The sequence below is a fragment of the Micropterus dolomieu genome, linkage group LG08 (assembly GCF_021292245.1).
Source record: "Micropterus dolomieu isolate WLL.071019.BEF.003 ecotype Adirondacks linkage group LG08, ASM2129224v1, whole genome shotgun sequence".
Lineage (NCBI taxonomy): Eukaryota > Metazoa > Chordata > Actinopteri > Centrarchiformes > Centrarchidae > Micropterus > Micropterus dolomieu.
In genome coordinates, this window is record NC_060157.1 from 21,485,506 (window position 1) to 21,497,153 (window position 11,648).

The window sequence follows — 11,648 nt, forward strand, 5'->3', positions numbered from 1 at the left end:
CTCTTTATGGTTGAACTCATATAGCTGGTTCCAATTGGTCTGGTTATAGGATGGTAAAATACCCATATTCACAAAGAAAGGCAAAGAAATATTATCTTATCAACTATTTTTAATCATTTCTCAATCTTTTTGTAAGGAAAGAGCACAAATCATTCAAGCAGGTGTCCCCTTTTTTTTGACTAATGATAAACCGATCATTTGGGCTGATATCGTTTTTGATATAATCGGCATCGCCCAATACCTGCACTCACAGGTCGAGATATCATCCTAAATGACATCAAATCTAAAACATTTCTAGCTAGTGTTAAATATATATTGTTATACTCTAGAGAACAATGCAGTTGATCGGCCATTGAAAAACCCATATCGGTCGACCTCTAGTGTTGACTGCGACGCTTTCAGAAAACATCAGCACTGTAAATTATATCAGATGTAGCTAATTAATGCTATTTCTCTAACTTACTTTACTTAGAGAAAGAAACAACACTCTCTAACACAACTCCATGTTCACTGTTGGACTGTGAACTGTTTTTGCAGTTAAACAAGACCAACAGAGAGGTGAGTCATGTAATTTTCAGTAGTGGGAGTAGAGGTCTTCATGGGTCCACTCAGTGAAGAGAAATATTTTAGGAAGTCTATTGCTCTATGCTATTAAACGACAATTGCTTTTTGGAATTTAATTCACAGATATTAAATTAGTCTGTGAAACCTATAAATGACTTTGTTTCTGACATTAGTTCTTAGGATTTTTTTATTATATTGCTGCTCTTGACCGTGGCTGCTTGTTAATTGATGTTGTATTGTGTTGCTGCTGGGGTTGCTGTTGGGTCTCGTTTTAAAAAATGTATTTATGAATGCTGGGTTTAGGTAGGTTTTCCACTGGTCTGTTTTGGATCGCGTCCAAGGTGCCAGTTATACTTTCGCATATATATCTTATCAATAATTTAAGCTTATCAACTTAGTAGTTCTGAATGAGGACCTTGTGTTTTAGAGTAAGCAACTCATGACATATAAGGTGTGCAACAGTAGGTAGGCAACATTGTGCTTTCATTGTGCTCATCGTATTTTTAGGTCGCAGCTACTCATACTGCTTCTGCAAAACAAAAGGTGATCATATACCTAAATTAAATTGAGTTTAGTTACATTATTTATAACGTACAAATATTGAAAGCTAAACCTAGATTCCATAATAGATTTCAATGAAATCGGATTCAACAAGCAGCTTTTATAGTGGATTCAAATTTGATCAAAGCTATCGAACCTCAACCCTATTGCTAATGCTCAAAATGCACAAATCTGATCCAGTGGTCGCCTCGAAGAGCACAGAAACCTTTTAGTGAACCAGGAATGATTGACAGATGCATTTCGTCTCATTCAGATGACATTATTAAATCCTTATGTAAATGCAGCCATGCAAATCCTGGCTAATATGAGCAGAAAGGTGGCTGTGTTATTGGAGACAAATGAATAGATCCCTACGGTTGTGTCTTGGGGATTCTCTACCTTATTAGTGAAGAAGGGGATGGATATAGTCCTTCCACTGACACATCGAAAAGGCTGTCTGCAAACTATCAACCAATTCATCTCTCTGAGAGCAGGAACATTTTTTTCTTCTTCTCTCATTATTTCTCTCTCGTTCACTTTCTATCTTCATCTCCAAGCACTTGCACTTCACCAACCCCCCCCCCTCTTAGTCACTCACTCCTCTCCTCTCTTCTTCCACGAACCTTTGTTTGTTCCCCGTCTATAATCTTCAACACACCATTCCCCGAGCAGAGATGCATGCCAGAAACGGATACAAAAAGGTTATGATACAAGCCAGGTTGTGTTGGCAGAGATTCGTACCTGCATGTAGGATTCAATCAATTCGTTTTTTGTTCGGGGAGAGAGGATAGGGGTTATTAAGACCATTCAGACTTTCTCTCATGACTGCCTTCTCCTGCTGGTTGTATTTGGGTGCCAGGGTGTTTTAGTACCCCATAATTACACCTCTAGATTCATTGATTTGTGTGTGTGGCTGCATTCTAGTAGCATCATTAAAGCGCTGCACTGATGGTATTGTGGTTATATTTTCACATGTTCGAGCATTTTGTCCATGGTATCAGTGCAGAGAGTTGTGAGATACATAACCCAAAGTTGTGTTGCTTTCCACTTTGGCCAAGGCCATATAAACAATGTACAATATTGTTCTTATTTGTCAGTATATAGTATTTGACAGAATATGTTTTTCAAAGCATGGGACTTCAAAAAAAAAACTCACTCGCTTTGTCCCTTCTGTTTGTGGCTTCTATGGAGATTGTTACCAATAAAGAGAGATACGGTGTTTTAGTGATATGTGGAGAAAAAAAAATACAGTTTCACAACCACTGACCTGCCATGAACGGAAATTTGAGAAGCATGTAAAGTAAAAAATGAAGCTCTCTGTAGTACCATAAGGTAAAGCACAAGTCACATTTCTGTGCTAGTCTTTGAGAAAAGGTTGCAAACTTTTGCTTCCTGGATGACCCGACTCAACACAGTGGGGCTTGTTTTATACCAGCCATGGCCGTCACAGGGAAAGTTACATAAGTCCGGTTCATTCCAGTTCAGGTGATTGCTGTCAGCTGTACGCAGTGGGACGCAGACACAGAGATTGTCTGGCTGCAACGTTCCGCAGACATTGTCGGCTCACACATACACACGTTGCAAGTACACAGTTTGAAATGCGTGTTTTCTGAATGTACCAACTCAAGGCGAACACTTGATCTTTCAGGAAAACGCCTCACACGTGGTCTGTTGTGTTTGCTGTCTCCTTCACCCTCTGCCACAGATGCATGCATGTGCACACGTATACAAGCTCGTACGCCCAGAGAGACTCCCACTCAGGTAGGCAGTGTACGTGTGCAGTCTACAGATTACACACAGGGAGCTCAGCAGGAGAGCGGGGGGGGGGGGGGGGGGGGGGGGGGTTGTTGGAGAAGAGAGAGGAGACTGTCAGGGAGCAGAGGAGAGTTTTACTACCCAGCACACGCACTCCGTCTGCTCTGTATGATAATGTGAGAGTGCAGGAACGGCAGAGTTGAAACCAGGACAACACACAGTCATACACACTCGCCAAGCTCACACATGCATACATCAGCTTCCATCCTTAGAAATCACACAAATACATACACTGGTGGTACACCACAAGCTTACTGCATCTGCACACAAACACACACGCGTGCGCGCACACACACTTTGAAGTGCATTAAATCTAGTTAACCGTTATAATCATGTAGCTTCCCAAGGTCGTGAGATTTTTGTGTCTTAGCTGGAAATGAATATGGAGAGCGCTTTTCATCTGAGAAGTAATGAGGAGAACCTTCCTCCAGAGTTGTGGAGGAGGTTTAGAATCTGTACCAAAAAAAACAACAACATGAAATTAGATAGCACACGAATGCATGAGCCTTTTGTTTATGGAGCTTGTTGATGCTCATATATTCATCTTGTGTAACATGCATGCATAGTATTTGCGTTTTTAAAATAAAGGAATAGTGTGTAGAGCAGAGACAGTACACTGGAGTGGAATGCAAACAGAGTTGCATCAGGCTGCGTCATTCTAGCATTATTTCGAATCACTGCAACAGCATTATCTCACCTATGTTATCTTTACCAACCTCTCCCTCACTCTGTCTGCGTCCTACACTGTGCACCGCTCTACTTTCCCATGCCCTCTGCAGCCCCCTCGCAGCCCTTTCACACCCACGTGTCCCTCCACTCCAGGGTCCACCTTTACCACAACTCATATTGAGCACACAGCAGGATACCAAAGCCACACAGGAGTTTCTCTTTTTTGCTTTCTGGCTTTGTCTCTCATTCGTCAGTTTGTAACAGTGAGTCATCGGTAATTAAATCCGTTTTTGGTGTTTTGAGAAAGTGCAATCAGAATTTTAAACTCTAAAAACTGACCTTCACCACCTGCCCTACAGTATTTTTTGTTGAGTGTTTTATGTTCTGTCTTAATTAGCTTTCCTTTCAGACTGTTTTATTTATTCGGTTTTATTTTTTTTGTCCTGATTTTATGTGAAATAATGTTTTCCAGCTTGGTGAATAACATTGTTTTCTATTCTATTTAGTTTTATACTACTATTTATACTATAGGTTTTGAAACGATTAGTCGATTGACAGAACAATTTTCATAATGTTTTCATGGATGGAGTCATTTAAGCCCTTTATCAAGCACAAAATGGCATTCACTGGTTTCAGTTTCTTAAATGTCACTATTTGTTTCAGATGATTGTACATAGATTTGGGTTTTGTGCTTCTGTTCAGACAAAACAAAGTATCAAACGGCTCTGGGAACTGCTGATGGATATTTTTCACTATTTTCTGACTTTTACAGACTAAATGATGAATTGATTAAATAAAAAAAGTATGTATAGATGAATCTGTATTATATGCTGCCCTATTCTATTTTGGCTGAATATAATGATGGGAAATATTCAAAGCTCATTTCACTGTTATATTATTATTGAAATGTGCAGGCCTTCCCATTATTTACATCTCGAGAAATGCAGTCTAGAGCTATACCTTCACCAAATGGCTTGTTGCAGTCTGTGCTGACTAACGTGCTCTCTTGCGACCCCCGTTGCCAGAGGCTAGCTCCCATGCAGCCAGGCTAATTGCCTGCGAATTAGCAAGGCCTAATGTGACGCTGTAAAGGGCAGCGCTACCGCGTTGGCCTTTGGCCTTTGGCTGAACACCACATGTCACAGACAATCACCTGATATGAATCAGTGCTGGGCCATTATTCTGGCTCCAGTCCTCTCCTGCCTGCTCTGTGGGAGATCTGCGACTCAGGGCAGTGGAGGTCGGTGCACAGTGTCAAGTTTACTTACGTATGTGGAGGAAGGCTGTTGTCATTGGCTGCTGGGAGTCATTATGTGGCTGTAGCTGCACTGAGGGTCCTGAGCTTCTGTCATATGAGCACAACTGAAATTTCAACACTGTACTGTGCTTATTGTGATTCAGCTTTGAGACAGTGGTGTGGTAGATCTGTGGAAAACACAGTGTGCTGAGTGTGAGTCTATATATCTACAGTGCATAGTACTTGTGTACACTCTATGTGTGGGACTCTATGTACAAGGTATGTGTGTACAGGGTTATGTGAGTACATCAGCTTACTTGTGTCTGTGTGAATGAGCTTTTGTCTGTATTTTCCAGAAAGTCATTTTTAAAAGTCTGATAGCGGTGACTGTGAAAATGCCACAGCCATCTGCTTGTTTTATTGAATCTCTCCTCTGACTCTGTGTTGATCCCATCGTCACTAAGTAACAAATACAGCACTGTTACATGTACCTCAACGGGACTGCTGTCCAGATGTGTGTGTGTGTGTGTGTGTGTGTGTGTGTGTGTGTGTGTGTCTGTCTCAAGGTCAAAGTCTCCCTGCTGACATTGTGTTTATATACAATATAGATTCCTTGCGATTTAAAAAAAAAAAAGAAAACCTCCAATGTAAAATTATTAATTTTTTTAATATTTTGCTACCAAAGCTCATATCTGGATTTGGATTTTGTTTTCTAAAGGTTAATTAAATTTTCTAACAACACAGCAAAAAATGCCAGAATCCAGCTTTACCTTAGCATGATAAAAGCAAATCTAGCATTTAAAAAAATTGGAAACCACAAAACCTGCCACAATATCATCTGAAGTGCATAGATAGAACCTTATTACTGAAGGTAGAGTTGTCACGGGCAGGGCTTAGTGAGAAACTAGTTGTCAGAAGTTATACTTTCACGTCTATAAGGCAACGCAGGTTTGTTTGTATAGCACATTTCAACAATAAGGCAATTCAAAGTGCTTTACATAAAACATAAAAGCAACAGAAGTGTACACTCCCCGTGCCCACTCTGATTGGCGAGCAGATCTGTCACACAAGGATGACAACGGAATGAATTTGTAACTGCATTACTGTTTAAAATGGGTCAGATGCGCAGTATAATTAACCTACATTTTAATCGCCGTCTTCACAATAAGCTAATCGCTTTCTTTCAAATCGCAATTTCGATTTGAAAACGATTAATCATTCAGCCCTAAATAGCAGTATTTTAAAACCAGTCCTTTCATAGACAGGAAGCCAATGTAAAGGCCTCAGAACTGGAGTGATGTGATCCACTTTTTTACTCTTAGTAAGGACTCCAGCAGCAGCATTCTGAATCAGCTGCAGCTGTCTGATCAATTTTTTTAGGGAGACCTGTATAGACACCGTTACAGTTGTCGAGTTGGCTGAAGAGAAATGCATGAACGTGTTATTCCAGGTCTGCTGAGACATAAGTCCTTTAATCCTTGATATATTTTTCAGGTGAAAGTAGGCTGACTTTATAATTGTCTTAATGTGGCTGTTGAAATTCAGGTCCGAGTCCATAGCTACACCAAGATTTCTGGCTTGATTTGAGGTAACATGAAAACATCTTGGTGTAGGTGTATATAGCTTATAAAGTAATCTTTTTTTGTCACAACCAACAAAGTATTTTTTTCTTCAATACGAAACTTATGTTTCACAGGCAAAGTGTTATAACAATGGATATCCCTTATACAACAAATATCGTTTACTTCTCCAATCTGGTAGAAGTTAAAGGTGTGAAACAGTCAAAACCACCATTTTTCTGCATGTGATGAAATTTCTTTATGAGGAAATAAATACCTGGGGCCCTTTACCTCCACCACATTTGTATTTTTAATATAAACTGTTGCTATTTTTTAACAACAAATTGACTGCCATTTTTAGGCTCCCTCCGTACACACACATGCACGCATACAGTATATGCATCTATTAATTATACGTGTATGTGTAACACTGCTGGAGCTTTTAATTACATACTAATCACTAATAGCAGTCTCAGTATTAAATTCTTAATTAAAAGTGAGGAATTTCTCTTGCTATCTCCTCGAGGATTTGGCACCCATCCAGCACCGCTCTTCCCTCTCTAACCAGCCAGGCCTGTAGCACTCTCCATATGGCTAATAATAGGCTTAAGCCTGGTTTCCGTAGCACTCTGGAATGCGACAATTATACCACAGAATGAGCTTATTCGCTGGTCCCTGGGTTTGTATCCCGCAAAGAGACATGGGCCTGTCTTTTGTCAGACCCTAAATAACATCACAGTATTTCATAGAACAGAAGAGGAAACTGTAGATTTTTGTTTCTAGCTATGACAAAGTTATAAGCCTTGCTCAAGTGTATGAGGTGATTTGTGCCAGTAAAATGTAAGTGGTGCTTTTTAAGGAACACCAGTCAGGTACAAGGGGACACTGGTGTCATCAGTATTTTGACCTAAAGAGTAGTCTGAACCAACGCAGACTGTGTCAGTGATGGTCTGTTGTAAACAGTCAGTTTAATTTTTAGGTTTTTAAAAAGACTTTGGAAAGACAGCGACAAGTATTAATGTAAAATCTTACTTTGATACTGTTCAAACAACTGCCATAAAGTAACAAAAGCTTTCTCTTCAGCTGTTTTCAGTTAACCTTCTTTGTGCTCTGAACACCCTTACTGCAATAAAATATTCCTTGACCAACTTGTTATTTCAAAAAATGACAATTTCTCCATGACTGCAGTGCATCCACACTAAAATGGTATAATCTGAAAGCACAGTGTTCATGTGAAAGGGACTCTTTTTGGTACAGTTCACTGTCACTAAAACACCAGAACAAGACCAAAATGGCTAGATCCCTTCTTCTTCATCTTTTTTAGTCAAATAACTCTGTATCTGAGCAGGCATATGTTATAGTTTTTCAAAAAAGCTCAGTTATGCTGAGGTAAAACTCTGGCCAACATGTTTTCAGACTTAGACAGCTTTGTGTGGATTTTGTTGATATCCACTGGCTAACCAGTGCAGTAGTCATGAATAGAGTACACTTCTTGTCCTAACTCCTACTGGTATGATTTCAAAAATCTCAAAAGTCTTGTTTGCTAGCTAGGCTACTTGGATTGTGTAGGCTGTGTAATATAGTGTAGCTATAAGCTAGTGGTTGTATTGCAGCTATAAAGTTGGGATAGGATGTTGAAGTTGAGGGCTTTAAAAAGCCCCCCAAAAATTTGTTTTGGTGTGCTGTATCTGTTTGTTTTTGTAAGTCATCTGTGACTGCCATTTGTAAATCCTTAGTTAACACCCTTGGTGAGCGGACTGAAGTATGTAAAGTAGCATAATTGCCTTTACTACAGGAACCGTGGACGTTTGCACTACAGGGACTAGGTTATCATTGAAGAATGTCCTAACTTGGTGACTAATTATTTTCTAACTCCATTCTCAAACATCCTCTGTCCTAATGTGACCAGCTATAGATAAGTCTTGATGTTATTTATGTACACCTCTTTTCACTGTGCTTTCTACGGTGCCTGAAATGATGATTGGTGACAAGAAGAAAAATAAACCGTGAAGCATCAGTTTAAGACTCTCTGCGTCTCTCTTACTTATCCAAGCCAAGGGCTGTTACACTCCTGAACAGCTCAACACAGCTTACCTCTGTTTAATTAATAAGCTTATAACTCACTGTACAATAGTCTTAAGTTCATGAGAATAGAGAAAGGAGGCTGTCTACCATTATTGGGCTGCAGAGTGCAACCAGAGCACTCCTTCCTGTTGTCCTCCTTCCCCTTCTCCCCTGCTCACTCACCTCCTCTCCCGGAAAAGCCGCTGACAGAAGCTGTCACTTCGCCACAGCACTCTGCTCGACACAACTAGCGTCAGGATGTGTGCCACCATGACCTCTTGCTGCTCTGCAACCTAGTTTGGTCTCTGTGTTATTTTTGAAACACTATTAAAATAACAGCTGAAAGGATTTGTCTTTCTAAATCAGTTGTGAGATGAGAAATCCTACTGATGTGACAGGAAGGATGATAGCTAGGAGGGTAAGTCTAATGTTTGGCAGTTCAGGACAGTGGTTATCAACCTGGAGGTCGGGACACCCCAAAGGGTCACAAGATAAATCCGAGGGGTCACGAGGTCGTAAAAAACATGGGTACTTTTCTCTAATGTTTTAATTTTAATCTTTTTTTTGCCGTGATAGGACAACCGATGGATAGTTTTACCCAGTGCTTAATTTGTAAATTATTAGGTGCCAGAGGACGTGAAATGTTCTGCCTGCTGAAAATAAATAATTGATCATTTATGATCAAATAATTAATTATTTAAAATGCATGGCTTACCTGCACATTGTTTAAAGGGCGAACAGAAACCATTATTAGTTACCAAATAGTAAATCCAATAGGATGGATGAAATCTTGCATTTTATTCGTGTAGAACGGCAGTGCAGTGACGGAGCGCAAAAGGACTTAAGCACTGGTTTTACCTCTTCAGACCTTAACTACTATTTAAATGAAACATTTTGAGATGGGACCAACAGTCTAGTGTAAATTTTGTCAGCCATTTTAAAATTTAGTCTTTGTCTTAGTCCTGTGTCAGATGTGTCCAGATGTGTCCCTGTTTTTGTCACATTTAGTCCATTTTAGATGACTAAAAGTCTGGATATTTTAGTCAAAAGAAAATCCAAAGTATTTTAGTCTAGTTTTAGTCATTAACCATCGTTAACCAACTGAACACAGAGAGACACAGCTTTTTCTCTAGTCTTCAGCGCAGATGCGTGTTGGTCCGCGCAAGAGACAGCTTGTTTGTGGGGAGTAGACCTTCATGGGTTGACTGCGGTCAGCCCTGCTAGCAGGCAGGACCACAGCAGTGAGGGCTCGGTGCTGAAATCCCCTGCTGTGAGGATGCAGTGTTCATGTCTTGCCATGGCCCGGTGCAATAATTAAAGCAGACTGGTCTGGGCCCATGGAAACAGTAGGGCTTGTGAGTAGACATTGCTCTGCAATGATTTAGCTGATGTAGGACACATTTTGCTTTCGCAGAGCCTGCTGGTAGGAATGATACACTGAATTTTAGTATTCTCCTATTGTTTTAGAGCTTCTTACTAGATCCCCAGAGACAGCAGCAACCCTACTTCCACCTAATCTGAGATGTCTTTTTGTCACACGCGCACACATACCCACTCACTCATGCCCTTTCTCGCCTTTTGTTTTTTTTACAACACGCACGCACACACACACACACACACACACACACACACACACACACACACACACACACACACACACACACACACACACACACACACACACACACACACACACACACTCTGTAAGCAGAAACTGGTACACTATTGCTGTCAAGTATGCATATAGCCGCTCATATTCATAAAGATGAAGAGGTCACAGTCACGGGTGCATGGACAAGTTCACACACCTGCCTACATACACACTTATGTGCAGGAGCATGCTGAAATACAAGTGTATAACACACTTGTACAGTCACACACACACACCTCATCTTATATATGACTTGTGTGAAGTACTTCAGTAAGGGAGTGAAGAGGGCGGGGGAAGGGTCCATCAAATGAAATGAATATGTATTAGATGGGGTTTGAAGTAGGGACTTGTATTCAACCCTGCATTCTCGTGGAGCGTCTGTCACTCCGTCACCATCAGGATATAATAAGGCATTTCAATGATGCTCAGAACCCAGGAGACTTTCACATCTAAGACACCTGTCCGTATGTGCGCGTACCCCCACATTCCTTCTTCCAGCCGACTCCAGCTCTTTATTTCTTTGTGCCTCTTACACCCGCCCTCCTCCCAGCTCCTTATCCTCTGCCTTACCTTCAAACTTTACCACATTTTACCCTCTCTTTATGCACTGTATGGGTTCAGCTGAAAGTTAATAAAATCTCTTCTGTCTCTCTCCAAATATCCCGTCTTGCTATATCTTCCCTCCTTTTCTCTCTTTCTCTCTGTTTCACTATCTCTTGTTCTGTCTGTTCTGCACAAGGACACCTCAATACATTCATCCTGAAGGGCATGGGAGAGATTCTCCTGAATATTGCTGTGTGGGTGTGCATTTGTGTGCACACGTCTCTCTGTAGGCCCTCCATAGGTTAATATCCTGGCCAGAAAGCCTCCTGGCCTTTGACCTCTGTCTCCCTGCAGACACACACTTAAGCAGGGGTTTCTGTTGGATTTACAAAACCACAGACATGAAGGGTTCCTTTCTTACCTTGCAAAGTAGAGACTCCTCGCCTGTCAGTTAAAGCTTGCCATGCCACATTACTATATTTATTTAATAAATATGTAAAGAACTACTTTCCCCCTAGGGTTGTGCCATGTCTACAGATTTTCCATCGGACGATTTCGACAAAGAAACATCAGGATGGACGATGTCATCGGGCACGCGCATGCGTGCAGGGGGGCAGCAGTCGTCTTATGTGCATGTGTTCTCGCACAGACTTCACTCAGTAAAAAAAAATGGTAGGTTATTAACTTACGTTACAAGTCACGGAGGATATTTTACGCACGGACCAGGTGAACACACAGGGTGCAGATGTTGGTTTCAGTTGTTTGATAGGCTGCGTCATTAAAAAGCCAATATGCGGCTCACCTGCTGCTGTGGTAAGGGATCGCGGGTGGAAATATATGAAAAAAGACAAGTTCTCAGTCTTTTAGGCCAATTTATAAAACATACTGCTGATGGAGAAAGTGGAGCAGATGGGTGGGTGGGGGGGGCAGGACAGAGAGAGGCGGGGCAAGCCGGTGTGTTTACCTGAGGTGTAGGTGTGTGTAAGTGTGTCAGAGTGTGGGGAGA

The 11,648-nt window shown here is 41.1% G+C and overlaps 1 protein-coding gene across 6 annotated transcripts in view; it reads left to right on the forward strand.

Moving 5' to 3' along the window:
• Nucleotides 1-11,648, forward strand: part of LOC123975312 (forkhead box protein J3-like) — a 69,925-nt gene that overhangs the window by 18,384 nt on the left and 39,893 nt on the right. The window contains exon 1 of one of the 6 annotated variants that reach the window (XM_046056699.1): nucleotides 11,179-11,314. The exons of the other annotated variants lie outside the window; for them this stretch is intronic. Coding sequence (XP_045912655.1) covers nucleotides 11,312-11,314 — 3 coding nt within the window. The 5' untranslated portion in view covers nucleotides 11,179-11,311. Of the gene's footprint in view, nucleotides 1-11,178; nucleotides 11,315-11,648 lie in introns of those variants that run through there. 6 annotated transcript variants of the gene reach the window in all.